The sequence below is a fragment of the Peromyscus californicus genome, unplaced genomic scaffold (genome assembly GCF_007827085.1).
Source record: "Peromyscus californicus insignis strain IS unplaced genomic scaffold, ASM782708v3 Scaffold_4__1_contigs__length_199733344, whole genome shotgun sequence".
In the NCBI taxonomy this organism is placed as follows: Eukaryota; Metazoa; Chordata; class Mammalia; order Rodentia; family Cricetidae; genus Peromyscus; species Peromyscus californicus.
The window spans coordinates 81811843-81836504 of record NW_026294562.1 but is presented as its reverse complement, the minus strand read 5'-3'; the positions used below and the strand labels follow the sequence as shown (position 1 = coordinate 81836504).

At 41.2% G+C, this 24662-nt stretch overlaps 1 protein-coding gene across 1 annotated transcript in view; it reads right to left on the bottom strand.

Annotated features, from left to right (window-relative positions):
* The window catches only part of Usp31 (ubiquitin specific peptidase 31), a 56280-nt gene that overhangs the window by 9478 nt on the left and 22140 nt on the right, over positions 1-24662 (bottom strand). The window contains exons 6-15 of the mRNA XM_052761551.1: positions 22917-23061; positions 20085-20262; positions 17939-18050; positions 17373-17467; positions 15185-15262; positions 14283-14412; positions 9806-9925; positions 7397-7622; positions 2070-2228; positions 232-384 (exon numbers count right to left, since the gene is read on the bottom strand). Of these exons, the coding sequence (XP_052617511.1) occupies positions 232-384; positions 2070-2228; positions 7397-7622; positions 9806-9925; positions 14283-14412; positions 15185-15262; positions 17373-17467; positions 17939-18050; positions 20085-20262; positions 22917-23061 (1396 nt within the window). The remainder of the gene's footprint in view (positions 1-231; positions 385-2069; positions 2229-7396; positions 7623-9805; positions 9926-14282; positions 14413-15184; positions 15263-17372; positions 17468-17938; positions 18051-20084; positions 20263-22916; positions 23062-24662) is intronic.

Below are 24662 nucleotides of genomic sequence, written 5' to 3'. Positions count from 1 at the left end.
ATTACTAAAAGAGCTGAAGATCTAATCTGTACATTGGAATATAAAAGTGGGAAATAATGAAGTAGAAGGAGAAAGCCCTGAGTCACAGCGAAGCCACAATTCAGTTATGCAACTCCACTCTCTTGAGTTCTACAAACTCCTTGGAAAAAGACTTTGTTCCTAAGCCTGCGGAAACTGTGCTTTGTTTATGAGTTGTCATTTTGCAAATCTGACACCAAGACCCACACCCACCATCGTCCTCACTCCTTTCTCCTGTCATCTCCACAGACTCAGAGAGTGAGGCCAAGGAGGTGCGTCTGGAGGAGGCTGCAGAGGTCACGCTGGCTTGCTTGCTCCCTGGGAGCCGGCTCACCCAGTGCTCACACAGAGAAGAACTTGTGGAACCTGCAGAAAAGAGGATGGGTCCTGAGGTCAGCCAGGGTCCTGCACTGCACACATCCTATCAAGTTAAGCTGCCAGTCAAGCCAGAGACTTGTGTCCTCATTCCAGAGTTAAGACAAACTCCCACAGCTGAGTATCTCTAGCAAAAACGAAGAAATTTCAAGCAATTCCTACATACAGGAAAGTTGTAGAAACAAAATGCAAATATAGAATAAATGTTTCCAAAAGCAATACCTAATCCTGGCAAGGGAAGAGTAGAACAAGGACACACAGCCACTCACTCTACAAGGGACTCGCTAAGCACAAGCTCTAAGCACTGGCAGTACTACCGAATCACCCAGAGAAAGGGCAGTAATACAGACATTGTTTCACTTAGCTTCAATGTCTTTTGGACATTTTAAAGCCATTTTATAATACTAATGATACATGCACGCACGCACCAGCACACACACACACACACACACACACACACACACACACACACACACACACACACACACACACAGAGTCGGGGATACGAATGTGCTCTATGTCCATCAGTCCTATCAATTCCAGGGGTACCTTTAAATATATGTTAGTGCAATAGTGTTCTTGAAATTGACTACATGAAGCAGCACTGCCTTAAACAGACCTAAAGAGACCGTCATTTTTAGCACATCTCAGATTCTGGAATGGCCCAAGAGTACCAGAGTGCCCTCTTCCAGCCACCTTGTAGGCCTTGTCTCCTAGCAGGGGGTTGCTCTGCTTGAGAAACACTTCCTTTCAGTTGTTTTAAGCAGATCCCTGTAGAGGCCTGGAAAGGTACATAGGTCACCACTCCCTGCCTCTCCTATTGATTATATTACCACATTTCAAGCTATTTTCTTAAAGCCATAGTCTGCAGTAAGAAGCATGCATCTTCCTCTCATTTGGATTATCTATAGCTGCATCCATGTTTTGTGTGGGACTCATGTCTATACTGACTAACATAATAGGCTGCATCTCATCAGCAAAATTCAGCCAGGCAGTGGTGGCACACACCTTTAATCTCAGCACTTAGGAGGCAGAGGCACATAGATCTCTGTGAGTTCGAGGCCAGCCTGATCTACAGAGTGAGTTCCAGGATGAGCTCCAAAGCTACACAGAGAAACCCTACCTCAAAAAAACAGACAGACAGACAGACAAAAAAACAAACAAACAAACAAACAAAAAAAAACAACTAAGCCCTCAATCAGTTAACAGCAGTCAATTCTTCCCCTAACAGAATAATCTTATGGAAGAAAAATAACTCTTCCTTTCTTTCTTCCTTCCTAATGGTCCTTTACTGTTTACAGAATGCTTTCACATACCTTCACCAACAGTAAACAACCAGCAATCCCATTGGGTGGATGTTATCAGATGGGACATGTTCCAAGATAGTCCAAACAAATGTCAGAACAGCACCTCAGGCTGCTAACACTATTCCTCCAGGCACTTCACCAACAAGGAAATTATGAGTGGTTTGGCTAGGCTCTGCCCCACCTCTATGTGAGCTCTGCTGGTCCATGATAGTTCAGTATCCACCCAAACTTCCTTAGCTGAAATCATATTAGTTCCCAGATTAAGTGGAAGTGTGAAAATTAATCTCATCAACGAAGCCTTCTGAGACATCATCTGGACCAAGAATTATAACCTCCTGCTCTGGGAAAACACACCAAGAACCAGGTTACCTGCCACTGAGCTATTGGCCGACCATGATGGGATGGCTGTCCGCCTCTGGTAGAAAAGTATGTAAGCTGTCTGTGTGCACACCTCATCTTCTGACAGCTGCTGCACATCGCTGTCATCGAAGCAATACCAGAGACCGTCCACGGAGTTCTTACAGTACGCTGCCAAAAAGAGCCCACCGTCAGCACCAGCAAGGCCACACCAGGCACTCTACCCACATACTTTATACTATATATACCCTTTATAGTTCACGTTTATAATTAATTCAATAGCATTTTAAACTGCCCATAGTAACAGAAAGAGATTAAGGAAAAAAACAAATCCAAATTTCATATCACACCTAGGCAGAATGTTCCAAGAAATTCCTAAGTATTCCAATTTCATAACTATTTCATCTCAGAAAACTCATTACACTTCTAAGTATAAGTAGGTCTCAACCAGTGACAATTTTGTCCTGCTAGAGACACTTTGCAATGAAGGGAAACACTTTGATTGTCACAACTAGGTGGGTTGGGGGTGGAGGTCAACAAGCATCTAGTGGGTAGAGGCCAGGCATGTCCACAATACATAGGGAACATTCTACAACACAGAATATCCAGTTTCATTGTCAAAAGGCAGGGTAAAGACTTTGATTTTTGTGTTTACTAATGACATAAAATATGAACAACCACCAACTAATATTTAAGACTTACCATAATCTAAACATCTCATTTAATCCTGAGATTTTTTATTCCTACAAATTTACACAGGCTCAGAAAGACTCCTTATGGGGCTGGGGACATAGCTTAGCTGGTAAAGTGCTTACCAGGCAAAGGTGAGGACCTGAGTTCAATCCCCACCACCCAGCCTAGCCAAATCAGCAAGTCCCAAGCCCCAGAAAGCCTGTCTTTAAGAACAACAAACAAACAAAAAAACAGCAACAAGAAACCAAAACACAAAGTAGGTAGGTGTACCTGAGGAAGACACCTGACCTCACACACTCCACAAATACATCCATATTATCCTACACACAAAGACTGCCTAGCACACAGTTGTGCAGCTGGTGGAGGATGAGTATATGGCATTTGGGGTTTATCTAATCCTTTGGCTTGTTCTCAAAGCCCTACTGTACCCCACCCTTTTCCTTCAGGGGAAGACTAAATGATCCGGAAGTTCCCTGCAAACCTGAGCACACAGAACTCGAGAATACATACATGGAGCCTTCTCCCCAGTTTCAACTCTAAGCCTGAGATAGAAATAAAGAAGAATTAAGTACTATGAAGAAAAACAAAAAATCAGAACCAGTAAGAGCCAATAAAAACATAGCTCAGTTATTAGAATATGTGCTTAGTGTGCCCAAGAACCTGGGTTCGATCACAAGCACCATACCTATGCCAAAACCTTGAGGTCATGAGGCTAAGTCATACTATTAGGCTGGATCAAGGGATCTTATAAACCTTATCCAGAAAAGCAAATTATTATCACACTTCTTAAAATACCCATTTACTGAACACAGATGGGTGCTGGAATATTCAGTAAATGCTGACACAGACTTAGTTAGCCCTCAAAGACAGGGCACATACAATCCTGACAGGCACCACGAGTGACACCCTCGTTAGGCCACTTCACTTTCCAAGTGTGGAACCACAGAGATGAAAAGGGACCCAGGTGAGGAACTGTTCCTAGCTAGACAGGTCCCAAAAGAGAAGCAAAGACTCTGAATGTGGGAGAGACATCAGGTGCAGCTACCAAACCAGAGAGTGAAAAGGAGACACACACAACAAATGGAGTCATAGCAACAGCACCAGCTGGGCCAATGGTGTCAGGCCAGGCTAACACACAAAGGGCCCATCTGGGGAGGAGGCTGCTATTCTGGAGAGGTAAGTGGGAGCAGAACTGCACAGGGACATGCCCACCAAGAGACAGAATAACCTTGCTCTAATTCAGTCTGTTTCCTTTCAGGATGGTCTGTTCTCGACTGTGGCATGGAAAGGCCACATAGTAACTTACTAATAAGCAAACTATTTATTTCTAATTCTACTTGCTTTTCTCCCGAACACTGCCTTCCAAAGTGTTTTCTAGGCCAGTGCTACTCAAGTTATGGCTCAGAACCTGGCATTTGTCCACAAAAGGAGGCACCAAAACAAAGATAAGCATTCAAAAACATCTAGCAATATGATACTGCTGTAACATTTGTATTGTATTTTTACAAAACTGGCTTATGAAGGATTGGAAATGCTAAAATAGAAAATATCAAGGCCTTTATCACAGATAGTTTGAGAGTCTCTTTTCTAGAATCCTTGTACAAGTTAGCCATATACGCACTATGCAATTACAGCAAGAATGCATCAAAGACATTCTAGTGAAAACTTACAAACAGAGTATCGTCAGCTAAATACATGCTGTGAGGTGGCTCAGCAGGGAAAGGTACTTACAGCCTATTCGATCCCTAGGTCCCACATGATGGAAAGATAGAACCAACTCCCTCACACATGTTGTCCTCTGACATCTACAAGCATTGCCACCCCCAAAGACAAAGAAATAAATATAATTTAAAAAAAAAAAAAGGTCATGTAATGCCAAGGGTTGTTTTCTCTAAATTGTAACTGTAAACATTTAGAGATAAGCAATGGATTGCCTTAAGAACAGAAAAGGAGGGACCTGGGGAGATGGCTCTGCATGGTACATAATGGTAACCCTATCGAGTCAGGCTGATGCTCAATGGACAGCCCAGCCTAAATTGGCAAGCTTCAGGCCAGTAAGAAATTGTTTCAAAACAAAGTAGACAAAGCCTAAGGAACAACACCCAAGGCTGTCCTCTGGCCTTCAAACTCAAACCCAAATACACACACAGAACAGGAAAGAGGAAATAATATAGACCAGTGACTCTCAACCTGTGAGTCGGGACCCCTTTTACAGGGGTCACCTAAGACCACAGAAAACACAGACATTTACATTACAATTTGTAACAGTAGTAATATCACAGTAATGAAGTAGCAACAAAAATAATTTTATGGTTGGGGGTCACCACAACATGAGGAACTTAGCATTAGGAAGGTTGAGAACCACTGACAGAGACTATGTGAGTACCTCCTAGGGAAGGGCCAATGAGCAGACACACTCACTTCTGCTCATCACTGTGCTTCATGGGCCTAAGTAAAGTTATTTGGCCAAGTTCTTAGATGGGTCTACAATCACACCCAAGCTCCTTTTACTAAGTCACACTGCTTCTGAGGTTTTCAAGTAGTTTCCAAAGTCTGTTCTAAATAAAGAACAACATGATATTCTGAAACCTAGTACTGTCCTATTTTCCCTAACAATTCCTTGCCTAGGTAGTATATAAGTCCCTAATTTGAAAATGACTTCTTTACCAAAGCTGAAACAGTGTAAATATCAACCAGAAATGCTGGCAAAGATGTTAATACAGTGAGTAGCTAGTAGATTTCAATTACATCTAAGTCCTTTTCCATTCTAAGAGTAAAGAATAATTTCATGACTCAGCATCCAAGAACATAGACATTACTAGTAATGTTAGAAAAGCAAATATCCAACTAGAAATACAATCATCACACAAGTGGCTGTTATAAAAATATATAAAACAACAAACATTGCATTGCCATCTAAATAGTGTTTGGAGTTCGAGGCCAGCCCGGTCTCCAAAGCGAGTTCCAGGAAAGGCGCAAAGCTACGCAGAGAAACCCTGTCTCGAAAAAACCAAAAAAAAAAACAAGGTAAAACATATTTAAGCTATTAATATCTTATGTGAAGCGAAAGCACCTTAGGAGCCCCTTTTCTCCTTGCAAATACTTCCCAGACAAGCAGAAGCCAAACTGTTCTGTCATGAACACACCAGGAGGCTGGGTCGTTCCTCTCAAAAACAGCTGCTGCCAGCAGAGTTAAACTACAAGGGTTTCAAGAATGAGCGATTATAGCTAGTCATCTTCCTATCCTGACTGGAAGAGAGCATGCAAGGTTGGGAAGGCCAATCGTCACTATTACCTTGCCAATACACAGGGGAATTGGTGGCTAACTGCTAGAAGAATCTACAAGGAGTCATCAACATTAGATTAAAAGTTAAAAAAAGAAAACAATCTATGTTTAACAATGGGAATAGTTACTAGTCAAGTCACTTAACAGAAATATGTTCTGAGAAACACAATGTTAGACAATTTGTCATTAGAACATCAGTATAACTACACAAGCTATGATGTCACCGTATCATTAAGCAATATCATCTTTACTGTAAAGATGTGGCTCTCACTCTGAGCCCACACGGTACTATTGCACAAACAGGTTGCCAATCTCAGGCAGCGTTTCCTCCCCTCCCCTGGGTTCATCTCCACTACCACTTACTACACACATGGCAGTGTCCTTAAATTTTATTTCTAGCTACATCTCTACCTACTTGTTCCTACTCCTAGAAGATACACAGTGGGATTTCGTCATCTGTGATATGAATAGAGTCTATTGCAAGCTAACTACAAAGTGTTTAATATTTACAAGTGAAACATACCAGTAGTCACATCAGTATAAAAGAGCAAATGTATCAAAGTATTACTATGGACGAACCTTATAAATGTTACGCTCAATAAAATGAAGCGGCTACAAAGAACTAATAATACTGTGTGGTCCCATGTACAAGAGGTACCTAGAGTAATAAGTTCATCAAGACAGAGTATGGTGGCTGTCAGAGGCTGGAGGAAGGGGAGCATGGAAATTACTGTTTAATGAGTTTCTGTTAGAGAAGATGAAAAGTTTTGGAAATGGATAGAGATGTGGCTATACAACAATGTGTCCTCAATGCCACCAAAATGGACACTTAATACTGACTAAAATGCTAAGTTTAATTATGTATATTTTAACCATGATTTTTTTTTAATGTTAATAACCTTTATCTGGATATGCCTGATAAGCCCATTTCACAATAGCATCCTTTCCACCTCTCTCTAGACTTCTTATGCTGACCACAGGTGCTTTTATAATGCAAAAGTAAATTTACCCTTAAAAGAATAAAGACATCATGAAAGTGGCTCATGACCATTTTAAGTTAGGGAGATGCTAGAGCCTCAAAAGCATCACATAGCTATAATGGGGAGGCACGCTGGGTAAACAAGAGTGGCTCCTCAGCCGTCTTGTGCAAACATTCTCCCATCAGGTCTGCTCACTACTGGATGAATGAACTCAGAAGGAAGAAGGTTCATGTATTTGATCTTGGACAGAGATCTGGAGGATGAAGCTGCTCTCAGAGCTGGCAAAAGGCACACTGGAAGAGAAAGGGAGGTTCAAAAGCTACAAGCAAACAGCCTGAAGGAAGCGTCAGCACAGACACGCGGCCTCTCGCACTGCAGACCTGTGTAGTGCCCCCCTTGCATGGTGCCATGATGATTGCACACAGCATACAGGTCATAGATGTAGTCCTCAGGGTCCCTCCCGAGTCCATAGGGCCGTCTCCATGGGGACCAATGAGATGGCAAGCTCCAGCTGCTCTGGCTTCTCTTAACCACATGAGGTGTCATATCCAGGCCAGTCAAGGGGAACTTGACCATGTTCTGAAGTTTCATACGCCTGTCTCCTTCCTGTTGCAAGAAGAAAAACAAGTTCTGATGACATTTTAATGCAAGCAGATGAAAGTTCAGTTTAGCATGAAATGTGGGCCCTGTCAGTTCAATCACTTTGAATCACCTATCTGATGTTTCCCAAGACACATTAAAAGGGAAATAGACTAATAATATTAACTCTGTACAGCAACAAGCTTTAGTACTACCTAAAGTAGAACAGTGAGAAGCAGCATGTAGGGGAAAATGAATCTCCCGATTTTCATTTATTTATCTCTCAAAGCTTTTGTTTTGGGGTGGGAGGCAAGCTTAGAAGAAAAGTGACAATTTCTTTTCACTCTGTGAAGTGCCTGAAGATAATAGAGTACAGCCATGTAAAGGGCAAACCCCAACACCTAGCCCAGGAGAAGAATTCAATAAGCACTGATCCTTCCCTCCTCACTTCTCCAACTAGCACATTTACTTGGCTGAACTTAACTAGTTAGCCAACAATCTTGAATAATCTGTATTTTCCATTAAACCCTTTGGAATATCCTTAGAACCTAAAAATCTGTTGAATGAATATTATTGCATGTTTTCAATGTCCAGGAGAACATTTAGCAAACTAATCAGACATGGATGTGACAATCGCAATGATTTATGATGGATCTACTAAGGAACAATACACGTTCATAGGAGAAAAGCTTCTGAATGAGAGCCAGACTTATTCCTGGTGAAGAGGGAAGCACTGAGGCTTGCAGGAAGGAAGTGATGTCACCAGAATTGTGAGTGAAGAACTGTGAGCAGTGTGTACAACATGCCAGGAAGGGCAGAGCTACAGAGGCTAAGAAATCAATTAAAAGACTGCAACTGCAACTGCAACCGCCTGAACAATAACAGAAAGTCATTTAGTGGTAGGTGACAGCAATCAGGAGGAGACACACAAGGACTCCCCGGAAAAGCCATCAATCTGCACAAGTGGCGACCTAGATAAGACAAGAAGGAATGCCAAAGAGAACACTGCCGTTTGGAGTCTGGGATTCTGGAAGGAAAAGGGAAGGAAATTAGTTAGCATTAGGGGAGGAAGACAGAGAAGGCTGGACTGAAGTTTCAATTTCCTACCTGCAGAGCCCAAGCTGGACACCCAAGCCAAGTGCCATGCTTCATTACCCAGAAGCCTAGTCTGGAGGAGTCCCCTAAGTCCTACCTCGGTGCTCAGAAAACCCCGGCCGTGGACTGGCTGTGTCACCCTTGTTCCATCTTACGTCTTCACAGCTCCCCCTCCCTCCCTGCTGCTACACCTCTGCTCCTCCTTAGTCGGCAGCAGCCTCATGCTGCCCACAACCCTTGCAAACTCCCACCCGCTAACCTCCCAACAGCTGACAGGTCACGTCACCACACACTTTGGCAACTGCTGCTTCTGTCCAAAGCTCTTCACTGAAAGCTGACTCTGCCCTCACGGGTATGCTTGGACAACTGCTCTCTACCCGCCTTTCTCTTCCATCTTAGCTCCCACCACTCATCTTCTGGAGTGTGCCACCCCACTGTCCTGCTTTCAGCCTCTTCACGGCCCAGGCTCAGCATAAACTGCTTACTCTGTCACATAAAGTCCTGCTTCTCCTCATCTAGCAAACAGCTGCTCGTTTTTCTCACAAACTCTCTTAAATTCAGGCCACAAAGACTCACTACAGCTCACCTCTCATTAGATTCTCTTACAATGGGGCTGTCTAGGACATTCTTCACCTCAAGTTGTAGACAGATTTTTTGGGGAAAGTGACTCACAAAGCAGTACAACAAAAAGCTGGTATTTATATCTATTTATCACTCACCTACCCAACTATAGAACAGCTCCTTGAAGCAGGACAATACTGTTTATTACATCAGGTAGAAATAGAATTCTACCTGATCACTTCTCAACCCTAAAGTAAACACACTAAAATTTAAGGAAAACATTTACAAGTCTAAAGCAAATCCTTGAGAATAAAGTAAAACATGTGCATGAACTACATGAACTATAATTTTCAGGACTTAAAGGATCACAGGATAATCAAATTTTCCTTTAGAAAACATGACTATAGATAGGGTCAGTCAAACATGTGTGGAGACATTCAGACAGCATCAGTGGGTGAATCCAACAGGGTCACCAAAGAACCTACACAAGCCACCAACAGGAGTCAAGAGAAACAAGGTCATGCTAGTGTTCCCCAGTGACAGGATTTTCTCACCTGGCGGAATCTCTTGAGGTGTATAATAAGCACATCAGGCAGAGTCCACAGGCTTAATGTGATGCTCCCCTGTTGCAGCTGCTTGCAATGTGGGCACCGCCATGCATCATCTGGAGCAAGCTGGAAACAAGGAGCAGGACTTCCATTAGGTACCACATAATGAAAGTCTTTGTCATGGCAGACAGCTGAACTACTTTCTTGCCCAGGGCCTGGTATCACTCAGCATCTCTTTGGAAGCTGCACAGGAGGAGAGCCAATGGGATAACACAATGACAAGTAGCACCTGGCCAGTGTGGACACTGGATGAGTGCTAAACCTCCCTCCTCAAAGAAGAATGACCAAATGCTCTTGTTACAGAGGCACCCAAGCCCAGCATGCCACCAAATGCAACTTATCACCTTTGCATTAATATGGACTTTCTTGGTCTAGAACATCTTAGCTGAGCAAATCTCACTACTGCCAACCAAGGTGGAACAAAGGGGGCTACCCCAAGTCCCAAGTCCCTCCCATTTCCTTCTTCCTTTCACCCCACTTCCCTCCATTTCTGAGTCTGTCTTTTCTCCACACTAACTTCCATGAACACACTGTACTCCCAGTTCTCGCTCACTCTCCTCACTTCATGTGTCCTAACCATTCCCTCCTCCAGCAGCAATGAACTGCTCTAAGCAATCCTCCTCATACTGCTCTCAACAAGCTCTTCCAAACACCAGTCCAATACTCTATATCCAAATACAGCATCTCTAAATGAAAAAGCTAGGGACATGTCAACTTAGAAGTGTCAAATGCATGAAAAAGCCAGCCACAGAAGCAACATCCAACCTGGGATCGCACATGGGATGAGGTAAGAAAAGCCCTGGGAATGGAAGATAATTCCCACCAGAATGTAAGAGAAAGAGCCAAAGTCAGAAAAATTGGGGGACATGTCTGTTTTAAGAAGCCACCAGGATCTGAAGATGCACGCACCCCAAAACAAACAAACAAATGAAATATGGAAACCAGAAGCATTCCCTTCAGGTAAAGCCTAGAAAGAGTGGTGAGAATATGTAGTCATTAGTGCCATGCACCATGAGGTTGTCAAATGAAGCCTGAGCAGAGGCCACTGAGAACCTCAGAGACCAGTGTCCACACTTCAACTTAGACAACAAGAAGAGGCTTTGGGGGGACAAGAGGGCTGCCAACAGTAAATCTGGGTAGCAGAGAGGAGAAAGACCAGTCAGTAACTTAAAAGGGAAGCACAATTTTCATGATGCTGCAATTCTATCATGTTCACAGAAGACTGGTGGACAGAAGAGCTAACGAACAGGAATGATCAGAAAGTCAGATGAAAGGAGCCCAAACTATCATGCAGGAAGCCTGTGCACATCTCATGTGGCCTATTACTACTCCCTGTATGCGGCTACACAGTCTCCACACTTGTGTCAAAGTAGGTTCTGTCCGTTTAAATCCCAACACATTATAAGCAGACACTTCCATGAAATACAGTATTAATGTCATAACACATCTAATTACTCTGATAGTTTCTAAGACATTTTTCAGGTTCTGTACTGACTATAAATTGCTGGAAAGCTCCCAAGCCAGGCAATTGCACTCTGAGTATCCTTGGTCTATCAAGTCTTCCTGGCAATGAAGGAGCTAGCTCTGCAGACATGTGGACTTCCAGTCTGGTCTGCCCAGGTCTTCCTCATGGCAGGTCAAGATCACTCTCCTCAGCACTTCCCAACCTTTAGATCTTGTCTTTACATAAAATTAAGCCCAACATCTTACTCACAGGACAGTCAAAATGCCCCCAAATAACTATCAGACCCCCCACACACCTCAAGGCCTCCTTCATCAAAATATTCTTGGCTGTATCATGACTCCAGATGTACCATCCCCACCCTCTCTTCCACCTATGTCCCCGTGTGCCATCCTCACTAACAGTACATACACATCTGAAGTGAAGAAAAGAGCAGCACCAGCATCATCACAGTTTCTGGCAGTATTTCTAAAGCCTCCATGGACAGCACAACAATGGCTCACACCCACCTGAGCCTGAAGACAGCTGGACCCCAGACTATTGTCACACAACTGACTAAGTTCAACCTCCTCCTCTATACCTGTATTGTTTGTTATTTTTAACCCCATATTAAACTTCCGACCACGAACATATTCCAGGACATACTTACTGAGCACTTCCTATGTGCCAAGCACCACCTCTCTTGGATACAAAGGTATTTAGTAAGAGACAGAGTCAAGGCTCTCACTGGAGCTCACACTATCCTAACTCTCTGCCTTAGCTCTTGTGCCCCTGCCACACTGATTACACTTCTGTTCTCAACCATGTCAAGCTCCCTCCTACCCTAAGACCTTCACTTCCATGTACAGCTGTTTTCCTGTCTAGGGTATGAAGAACATGAAGGCAGAACCACTGTCTTGGTCACTGACAAGTATCAGAGCGCTTTGTTTAGGAGCCAACACACTATAGGTACTTGATAAATCTTTAAACGAATGAGCCTCTAGACTCTAGAGTCTAGAGCAACCTACCTTGCCAACACAAACTCCTCAATCCAGGGCAGTGAGCTGTTTTGTAGATCAAATGTAGCCATCAGTTCATCTGCTAACACCTAAGCTTTGTATTGTTTTCAAACAAACATCTCAAGTCAACTTTTGAACACCCAGTGAAAAAGACAGTGAATCAAGAGTCTTCAATCAACCAGCTTCAAAACCAACTGCTATTTTATAATTAAACTAAAAATTGATAACACATGTCCTTTGATAAACTATTTTTGAAGAACTTACTACAAACAGGTTGGGGGAGAGAACTCAGTGAGATTCTGAAAATTATTTCTTACACTATTTGAAGAAAATTACTATTTGTATGACCAAAGGACTTATTTCAGGCTAATTTCAGTCCCTATCAGACCTATCAAGAAAGGAAATGGGCACCAGGTCTTAAGTAGGCAAACTCCTTATAACAGAAGGCACTCAGGCAGCTGGAGCAATCATTCATTTTAAATGAGGTAAAATAGAAAAATCCTGAGGTAAAATCCTGAGGTCCTGGGGGCTGGAGAGATGGCTCAGTGGTTAGGAGCACTGACTCTTCTTCCAGAGGACCTAGGTTCAATTCCCAGCACCCACATGGCAGCTCACAACTGTCTGTAATTCCAGTTCCAGGGGATCTGACACCCATGGCAAAACACCAATGCACATAAAATAAAAATAAATAAATTAAAAAGAAAAAAAAAAAAGAACAAGGACCTGAGTTTAAAAAAAAAAAAAATCCTGTGGTGCCTAATTCCATATGGACAGGAACAAAGGGTGAACTAATGGTCAAAATTATAATCCCATTACAGTTTAATACAAGTGCTCCCCAAAGGTGCATGTACTGAATGTTTGGTCCCTACCTAGTAAGACTATTTTTGGAGGTACTGGAAACCTTGGGAAAGATCTGGCTGGAGGAAGAAGGTCACCCAAGGTGATCTTTGGGGTGTCTTTTCCCTGGTCCCTTCCTTCTCTCTCCTTGTTCCCTGCCAACCATGAGGCGAATAGCCTTCTCCTCCATATACTCCTATCTCCAGGATATTCTGTTTCATAACAGACCCAGAATTAACAAAGTAAAGGACTGTGGCCTGAAACCTTGAGCTAAAACAGATCTTTCCCTCTTCTGTTTATCTTGAGTATATCAGGTATTCTGTCACAGCCACACAAAGTCAGACTAACACAGGCCATGAAAAGGAAGACTAGATGAACTCTACACACTCTGGTCAAGATTTCCCATAGGCCTGGGCCCCACAGAGACTTATCCATCCACCTACCTGTCCATTCAACAGTTAAATATTTACTGAGTCCCTACTATAGGTAAACCATGAAACCAAGTTGTCCAGCACACTATGATCCAACATCACATGATATGTATGCTGCTCTGTACTGGAGCCACTGAGTACTTGAGATGGGGTTTATACAACTAAGGAACTTAATTTTTCATTTTACCTTATTTTACTGTAAACCTGTGTTTACAGGACATGTATATTAAATTGAGAAAAGTTGGGTTGTGTTGGTGGCCACAGCTGTAATTCCAGCACTCAAGAGGGAGAGATAGAGACCTGCCTTTGAAACCATCCTGGTCTACATAGCAAGTTTTAGACCAGCTAGGACTGTATCATGAGACCTTGATTCAAAAACAAAAACATAAAAACAAAACAAAAATGAAACAAAAAAACTGAAAAAAGTTTTCATTACTAAGGAAAATAATTTAAGACTTCCAAGCGGAAATGAACAAAAAATATATTAATCGTTAAAAATAAAATAATTATAAAGATTCATCTCTAGAGAACTCCAAATACTCAAAAATTTAAGTTACTCCTTGTTAAAGTCCTAAAGGGACTAATACTAAAAATGTAGAGTCTGTGGGAATGCAAATTCCTAGAGCATGGGCATGAGGAGTTTTCCTGGGCAGGACTAATCTCCTCACTGTCATCTTGCAGGTCCTCCAACTTACCCGTTCTTCTTTGGTGTAGAGTTGGAAACACTGGGATAAAGTGCAGGTTTGTGGCTGATGATGATGCTCCTTCTGCAGACGGACACTCTCTGCATCAGGGATATACTCATCTTCAGTGTTTACAAACAAGCTGCAATTCAGGGGAAAGGCAGCTTTCAGAGAATGTCTTATAAGACAGACACAGCAACAGCTTTTCAAAGTACTATGAATTCATAACCCAAAAGACCAATGCATAAGAATGTGGTAATTCAACTCTTTGACATTCCAAATATTCTTGGAAATTTCTTCATCTGCAAAGTTTATTTCAAGAGTTAACTTGGAGTTAGCTTTTCTCAAACTGTCCATGATTGCGCTTACTTTGTTTTAAATTATGTGTATGTATGTATATCTATGTGAGTATGCACGTGTGAGTATAGGTACCCGTGGGGGCCAGAGTGTCAGTTCTCCTACAGTTGGAGTTACAGGCTGTCGTTAGCCTCCTGACACAGGTGCAAAAATTGAACTTGGTACCTCTGCAAGAGTAGTATGTGCTATTAACCAGAGCTCGCTCTCGCTCTGTCCATGCTGCTTAAATCATTCATTCTTGTCCATGGTATCTAAGAACATGTACTTGATACAAGCTTACTAGTCTACAGCTGTACAACTTGAGCACACCCAATCCTGTCTGCTATAAGCCTACAAGAGCTGATGATCCTGTAACAAAAAGTCAAAGCAAATCAACATACACAGCAATTAATGAACAAATGGCTTTCCCTCAGCAGCAAGTACATTTTCTAAGGTTTTGAGCCTTGTAAAGAAGAATGCACTGCTTCCATAAAGGGTTAAACACACTTAAGCTATACTCAGTTAATGATAAGAATGGTATGTGACAGTTAAATTAAAAGACTGAAAACCAAACTCACAAGTCCTTGGTCTCCTTGTCCCACTCTACTACTAGTTTCACGTGAGCGGTGCCACCTTGTCCACAGGACTTCAATGCCCTAAAGAACGAGAGTGGAGCCACATAGTATTTTCTAAAAGAAAGACTTTACTTCAGTGTGATTATAGTCCATCTAGAATCTCGTAATTAAAGAAAATCTTAATAGTCCCCATCAGAAAGTCTTTAATCAGACCAATGTAGCCTCTGATTTTGTAACTAGTTTACAAGCAGAATGGAAAAATCCTTAAAACATTCAATATAGAAATAAGAGTGGAAGAAATTTAGTATCACCTTATAAGTTTGCTTATATTTGCAGGTATTATTTATTATCTCTCCAATTTTTGCCCAGTGTCTTACCCACACAGAGACTAGACTCAGTTTCCTGGAACAGTCTGCTCTCACACTTGCCCACCCCCACCCCCCTATGCCTACCTTGTGTCCATGTCAGCTCCCCTGTACCTTCTTCCTCCATAAACAGACACCAGTCAATTCACTGGTCATCGCCATTTTTTCTAGACATTCATCACTAATGGATAATATTACTCATCTTTTATCTTTTGTATGCTGTGCAATATTTTTAGATTATTTAGCTACTTTCATGTCAACCAAATAGTGACATTTGAAACAAGACTATGTTGTTAAAAAAAAAAAATGGTGGTGGGGGAGAATGAGAAAAGTGTCTCATACACCCCAAGTTTCAAATCCACCATGTTGCCAAGGCCAGCCTTCAAATCCTGATCTTCCTGTATTGGAATTATAGGCATGCACCACCATGACCAGTTTGTGTGTTTTTAAAAAGTATATGTTAAAAAAAATCATTACAATAAAAACAATGCAACTTTTCATATTTAATGTAGCCACATGTGGATAGTCTAGATACATATATCTGCTAGTACAATAGATAGTATAAAGATAATAGAATATTATGTATGAAATCACAGGAGTAGCAAAGTAGAGCACCTAATTCCATCAGAGGAAGAGGAACAATAAATATTTTCACAATAAAGGAATTAAGGACAGTGTCACATGTTCAAGCAATCATCAGTACAATAAACACAAAGGCAGGTGTTTGATGTAGTAGGGAGTGGGTTAGCAAAGAGACCTGACCAAAGAGAAGTAAAGAGTTCAAACTACGAGATATGGGCTTTACCTTCTAGACCACAAGTCACCAGGTAAGGGTAATGACTAGGGCATGACCAGAACATTAGCCTGGAACACTTCAATCTTCATGGATGAGAGTGTAATTTGTTTATCATTCATTTATGTATTTATTTATTTATGCATGCATACATACATATATGTGTGTTTGTGTGCATGTGTATGTATGTGTATTTTTTTTTAATCTTCCTAACATGAGCTACTTTAATTTCAAGAAAATTCATAGAATACTTCCATGCTGACTCGTTTTATGACAACTTGACACAAGCTAAAGTCAATGGAGAAAAGGAAGCCTCTTGAGAAAATGCCTCTATAAGACTGGGTTGCAGACAAGCCTGTTGGGTATTTTCTTAAATTAGTGATTGATGGGAGGGCCCAGCCCATTGTGGGTGAGGCCACCCTGGGCAGGTAGTCCTGGGTTCTATAAGTAAGCAGACTGAGCAAGCCATGGGGAGTAAGCCAGTAAGCAGCACTCCTCCACAGCCTCTGCATCAGCTCCTTCCTCCAGGTTCCTGCCCTATTCAAGTTCCTGTCCTGACTTCCTTAAATGATGAACAGTAACATGGAAGTGTAAGCCCTGCCAGACTTCTTTTTGGTCATGGTATTCATAACAGCAATAGTAACCCTGACTAGGACAACTTTGTACCCAGTATGAATCAAAAGTAAAACAAGTACTTAATTTATTTTTTTTATGTTTACTTGTTAGTTTTTTTAATTATTTTATTTTACATCCCGACCTCAGGTTCCCTGGACACCTCTCCTCCCAGTTACTCCCCGCATCCTCCTCTCTGCCCCCACCCCATCCACTCCTCCTCTGTTTCTGTTTACAACGGGGCAGGCCTCCATGAGTATCAGCAATGCATGGCATATCAAGTTGCTTAGTACTTAATTTCTCCATGAGCTTAAAGAACTTCAGACACCTACATGGAAATTATACCAGACATCAGACATCACAGTAAGTGTCACATAAGCACATGAGAGATTCCTGAAAATGGTTTTGTGTTTGTTTTTACCTTTCTACTGTCGGGTGGCACAAGGGCTGCTCTTCCTGAGGCAGCAAATAAGTTATTCCCACGACACTGACCACACGCAAACTGAATGGACACACCTATATCAAATGACAAATGAGAATTAGGCTGGATTTAATCAAGGGCATGTTTCACAGTGCATTTCCAAAACAGATCAGATACAGCAAGCAGCTCACCTTACAAAATACTCCTCCACTTTAAGTACAAGGCACTCAAATATAGCTTATTTATCAAGTATTTAAGCATTCCATTGCTTTCATTGAACACTAATTTAATGGTCTTCCATGGATACCTTCTTAACATGATATTTTTAAAATTTACAGAGAGAAGTTCTATAACATCTCAAGCTGCTGATCATATGCCAGCTGTACTAGACAGGCACCATAAAGGAATACATAGCAGTTGAAGGGAACTTTTGCAATGGCAACTCCTTTCAGAAACTGGGAGTAAATTCTAAGTCTTGAAAATCCCAACAAAAGCCATTTCACTGCACTGACTGCTGCTTCTGGGTAAAAAGCATGCTCTACTGGGACAGCAAAATGCTTACAAACCTGGATGCTGACAGTAGGCCTCAAGAAATACTTCATCTTCTCCAAGATCTCCTTCTGCAGAAGGTCCCATGCTACTGTCTTCTCTAGGTGTAGGACAAAAGGCAGTCCAAATCTACCACACAAACAAAAAGGTCACCTTAAAATACAGCAATTCTTTCAGAGCTGCAAGCCCTTATTCTTGGTCTTTTTAAATTGGATCACTATCTAACTTGTTTTAGGACAATTCTCAAACAGAAAAAAAACTAATAATGGTAATCTTGGAGGGAGATAACAAGGTCAGAAGAAATGCTTAGATCTCTCAGGTGAATAAATGTCCTCTGTGGAGCACGGTTAAGCAGCAAGGGGGCAAAGACAGTGAAGAAACACCAAAGTGGACAGGAGCATGACCAACCATGCACACCAAGTCAAACAGTGTCAGGAACAGGTAAGGCTAGAAGATCTAAGAAGCAGGCAGCCAAATCCTGGTACTGACAAGAGAGGCACTGGCAAGCAAGTGACAGCTGAATTCAGCTCCTAACTAGGACAGAAGCCAGCTGAGCTCTTCCAGGTTCCTACACCCCATACACTCAGAGACAGTATTGTAGTTCTCAGCCGTAGCTGCATCTGAAATCACCAAAGGAGCATCAAAAATGACTACTGTTGCTCAAGCCAGCTCCAGAGATTCTGATGAAGTCAATCTGGAATGTGATCTAGTACTGAGGCCTTTCTGAGAGACCTCAGGTAGTTCCAATATGAAGTTGAAGTTGAGGACCATTGTTCTGGCCTCAGCTTCATTCACACGCTACTTGTTCAAACCTATGTACTGATCCCCAAATGTGTCCTTCTCTTCACACCCAGATCTGTTGCAGACCATACTCCTTCAGCACAGAATGCACTGCACACCCTCCTTTGCTCTCTCCTACTCATCTGCATGATAACCTCCTTCCCCCATGAACCACAGCACTAGCTGCTGGGTTAGAAACACCACCTGACTCCATCCTTATGTGCTGGCTAGGTTTACATTAACTTGACACAAGCTAGATTCATTTTGCAAAAACGTCAATTGAGAAAATGCCCCCTCATATTGGTCTGCAAGGCATTTTCTTGATTAATGATTGATAAAGGAGGAACCAGCTCACTGTAGTCTTGAGCTGGTGGTCCTAGATAGGCGCCATAAGAAAGTAGGCTCAGAAAGCCATGGTAAGCATGGAGGAATGCTGCTTACTGACTTGCTTACCATGAGCAGTCAGAAATCTGGGAGTCAAAACTATCTCCAATTTCTCTGCTGCCCTCTTTAAGAATTCATGGGAACTATAGAATGTCTTCAAAGTAGCTTTATCACAAAAGCTTCACCTAATGATAACAGATGAGTATGTTTCAGAAGGACTCAGAGTTTTGTTTTGTTTTGTTTACTTGTTTACTCCCAGATTTCTGACTTAGAATGATGAATGAATAATGATGCCATTTGCCAACACAGAAAATATTGGAAGAGAAAGATAATGAGTTCAGTTGTGGACATAAGTCTAGAGATCATGTACCATCCAAAGAGATACGTTAAGACTTTTTTTTTTTTAAAGTTTTAAGATACAGGTTCAGCATTCTAATAAAAGCCTAATACACATAGGACATAAGCTCTGAAAATCTAAGCAAGCTTTTCTTTTCTTCTTTCTCCCCAGCCCCAAAAGACAAGGTTTCTTTGTGTAACCCTGGCTGTCCTGGAACTCACTCTGTAGACCAGGCTGGCCTTGAACTCACAAAGATCTGCCTGCCTCTGTCTCCCAAGTGCTGGGATTAAATGTGTGCACCACCACCACCCAGCTTAAGTGAGCATTAAAATAAGTGTCTTTCAAATTCTAACACCTAATTTTATAGCTTTTCCCTTATCAATCCAACAAACCAAACCAACTTATACCAAGATGCCTTGTGAATAACAGAATGGAAAATGAACTGCAGCTAGGCATAATGGCACCTGCCTGAAACTCCTGCATTTGGGAGCTGAGGCTAGAGGATCAGGAGTTCACGGGTAGCCTGGGATACACAAGTCTCTATCTCAAAACCAAAACAAAATTCCAATGGAAAGTAGATTTTTCATCCCTGCTTTCAAAAGATTTTTAAAGCATGTAGCCTCAAAAATGTCAGTACTTATGGGAAATAACCTGGTTCCGACCTTTTCCCCTGCTGCCCAGTGCAGGCCCGGTTACACACAAGCAGAACAATCTTGTCACTTGCCGCTCTCGGGGGCAAGTCCACTTTCCCTTGCTTTGCTGCTGTTGATGGTGGGGAAGACAGTCTGTGATGATCCAAACCAAATTTCAAGTGGTTTAAATTGTTGTTTAAGTGAATGCCTGAAACAGATTTTAAAAAAAAAAAAATGCTCAACTTAGCCCTTCAAGATTCTTTTCATTTATTCATTACAAAGAACAGAAATAGAACTAATAGGAAACTGTCATTATATAATTTAAACCACAATCAAAAATAGGGACAAACACTCTATTATGACATTACTCATCTAGCCATTAGGCTAGGCATCAGCATTCGTTTCCTTTAAAGTAGGCTTCCCTACCTTTAAAACTGGAAATTAGAATTCGCCATGAATCAAAGTCAGACAGGAAAACTGACTCAAAAGAAGGGCAAGTTTACTGGAATGACCAACAAATACGATTTAAAGTTAGATCCAGTAACCAGTAACCAAATGCATCCCAAAAGCAATGTAGACAACATTTGGAATGAGCTACAAGGTTTCACTTGAGTTTCTTGTCCCTGGTTATCATAACAAGAGATAAAACTGCACTTACTAGTCCAGAGCTGTTGTGAGAACATAACTAGAACAGATCAACCCACATTAGCAAGACAAAAAACGACTGACAAACAGCACAGATCCTCAGTGTTCTATAGCAGAGCTCCCTGTTACCAGAACCATCCATCCAGCTATTCAATACCTATCACAAGGCTCTGTAGTAGTCAATGGCAATATCTGCTAATTCCTTTACTCTTTCAACAGGATGTCACCTAGTGAAATGTACCCCCAACACCACCAATAATAACACTAGAAGAGGAAAACAGAACAGCTTATAGAAAAGCACTCACAGCAGAGTTCTGGCAGTAAGCTAAGTAGCCAGCAATCTAAGACTTGCTGTTAAGATGCAGCAGCATTATAATAATTTGAATGACAAGTACAAAGCTAATATCAAAATAAATTCCAGGTAGTTTAACAAAGCAATCACTAGAAATACAAAAACCTGAACTTTAACCAAGCTACTAGAGAGAATTACATATTTTAGGCATAAATACCACAAAGAAATCCCAAAGTAACAAGAGTAGGTATCACTTTATAGTCATTTTAAACTGTGATGTGGAAAAATAAAGATAACAGAACCAAATCTGAAACAACAAATTACCTCATTCCCAGGTTCTCGGCAAAGGTAAATGTGTGAAGTAATCAGGATTTCTAGTGAGATAAAGGGATGCTGGTCAACTGCTACAAAAATCCACTCTTCAAATCACAGCCCTGTGTCTCCTAATGGGATGGGACCATTAGGAGGGTCCTGGGGCCAGTGATTTAACCTCTCTAATTCACAGCTGTCATTCCCAGAGTGAGGAATATGGTGCTCTCACATGTTGCTACTAACTAGAGCACTCATAAGGTCTTTAAACCATAGTCTAACATATGCTTGCAAGTGATGTGCCTTTCAAGAGAGGCATGCTCTAGATAGAGTATAATGTTTAGATATGAGATTCATTAATGCATAGGAACTCAATGTGATAAAATAAACCCTAAGCAATCAAAGAGCAGGAACTGAACTGGAGGATTTTTCAGTTGAAAAATTACTAGCTGGACTCTTGCTGCATATTAGAAACTGTTAGGTATAAAAAGATGAACTATAACATGGCAGCACTCCAAAGAATGCCAGTCTAGACGGAAAGGCAGAGGAGACCAAATATATACACTAGATGAGAAGCAATGACTGGAGCTCTGCAATCCAGCAGAGTGAGTCAACATGTCCTTTATAAGGCCCATGTATTTGAAGTCTTGGTCCTCAGTTAAAAACACCACTAAGAAGCAGTGCAAACCAAGGATATAAGGCCTCCCTAGAGGAAGCAGTCACTGGGGACACTCTGACTCACTTACTTGCCTATCTTCGTGGTATCTGACTCTGTCCAAGTGTAATTTGTAATTAGTTACAAAAGAAGTCGGGCTATTCTTTCAGTTATACCTTTTTTTTTTCTTTTAAAGAATTAGTTTTGAGATTTCTCTCTTCTACTGTCTTTTTCTTAAATTTGTATTTCTATTTATCATTGAGCACAGGAACATAAATTCCTGTTGCAATGAGATACAGAAAAACAACAAAAAGGGAATAAAATATGAGAACAGTGATTTCTTAGAAGTAATGGTATGAAAGGAAAAACTCCACCTGACTAAATGGGAGGAAGGGCATCCAAGGATCCAAGTGCAAATTCATGGCAGATAGAAGAACCAAATAAAACAGTTGTTGCTAACATGTGAAAAAGAAGACGAAATCAGTCTTGCTCTCTGAGTAACTTGGGGAAGGACGTCTTTATAATGTGCTTAATAGCTTTCAAGAGTAAAGGAAAAGGAACAGAACAGAGATTAAAACACAAACACACATACACAACTAGAGAATTCAAGTAGTTTAAGACAAATTTGTACAAACTAGGGAGAAGAAGAGCTGGTGAGGTGGACCTCTGGGTAATGTAAAGGAATGTGAAGAAATTAGTACAAAAGGCAAGTGAAGGGTCAGATGTTCAATACACAGGAATCAGATTTGGGGTTCAGAAGGATCACTACTAGCGATTAAAAAAAAATAGAGATTTTTTTTGAACCCAAGAAAAACAAACAAAAGATAATAAAAATCTAAAAACACAACAGTATGTACACTTAATCACAATTTTTAAAATCGTATACTATCATGTAACACTCCAATGCCCACAGTGGTCAAATCTGCAAACTCAGGTGCATTATAGAGACGTGACCATTTACCTCTTTGACTGAGAATTCCTTCAGGCCTAAATATTTCTGGAGTCTCAAAGGCAAAAATGCAATCACTTTCATGAACCGTCTCCAGGTCATCTGTGTCACTAAAGGAACGATGGAACCCATCATAGTACATTTCCGTTAACACAATCTAAAAAATGGGGAAAATGTGAACAGTTGGGTAACTGGAAATTCAATATAAAATGACCTTCCAATCCTACCCTGACCTTCACAAGACCATTAGGTTGGTAATGCTCAGTGGGGGCTATTAGATGTCTTCTAGGACCACACTATTTGCTGGTAATGAGAGACTCTTAGAAGTATAATAGCTTCTGTGACTATGTAACAATACACTCTGAATCCAGAACTCTATGGCACTAAATCCAGAGTGCCTCCAAGTTTGGGGACAGGTTATAACAGAATGACTCATTCTTCTGTTTCACAGAAGGAAAAAGGAAACAGAGACCTGCCTAAGGTTCCACATGTTTTCAGTCTCATGGAGAGGGCAGACTACATCTGAATCTAAGATATTCCTTCATATCATTAAATACTCCTCTTTTCAGATTAAAAAAAAAAAAATGTCAAATGACCATGGCTATGTGTATTGGAACACATAAAATCAACTCAAATGCCCAATGACAGTAACTAGTTAAATGCAGCCCTATTGACTAGGAAAGCTACTAGAAAGGATGACACGCATATATCTGCATTATGAAGCCAAGCTCTAAGTAAACAAAAAGCAGCTAAGAATGATATGTGTAATAACTCTACTTTTAGAAAAGACTATAGAATTTTCCCAGAAAAAATCTAAAGACTACTATACAACACAGCACTAAAGGTAGTGACCTTCTTAGCACTGATACTGAAGATACTTTTAATTTCTAAGTTATATTTTTACAATGAAACAGAAAAACAAAAGACAGGGGAGAAAACAATGGCTACATTTATAGCTTATGCTGCAGGTTCAGCAATACTGCCCAATTCCAAAGAACTAGACTGGGCAGAGCAAGAGAAGGTTCCAGGCCCAGCCTGCCATCAACCAGCCCTGTGTCCTTAAACAGGGCCTTCTTCAACAGGATGAAAAGGCACCACTGGGCATCAACACTCCCCCTCCCCCATCACCACCTCAAGAGTCCCAACATTCAACAAGTTTGAGGTGAAAAGGCCGGAGGCCTGTTTTACAAATGACCCAGAAAAAAAAGAAAAAGAAAAATGTTCTTTGCACATTTCCTTCTAAGGAATTTTATGCTTATATTGTTTTTCTCCTGGTGAGCATGAAGTATAATTCACCTCTCCAGAAAGCTGAGGGCTAAAGCAAACTAGTAATTATATCACCAATGTATACCACATATGAAAAGAGTAGACAGCACTGAGGCTTTAAAGACACAGCTGCATTTGCCTTAGACACCGAGACCTCTCTCCTTTCTGCCCTCCCTCATCCTGGAGAGGAAAAAGAATCAAGCGGCAACCTAAAGTAAAGAAAATACCAACACCTCATCACTGTGCCAGTACTCAGCCTATGAAAATAAAAAAGATCTGCTACATTAAGGCAACACCGCTTTAAGTGTATTTGCCCAAATGGGGCCAAATGAGGCCAAAGAACAAAATACCTTTATTATTCAAGTGATTATATAGAAGCTTCCAAGAGCTACCCAGGGAAAAGCTATTTCACTGGTAAGTCATCCTTCCTTACAAATCCTAAGCAATGTTTTCTGTAATGTTTTTCCAATAAAAACTGTGTGTAAAATATAT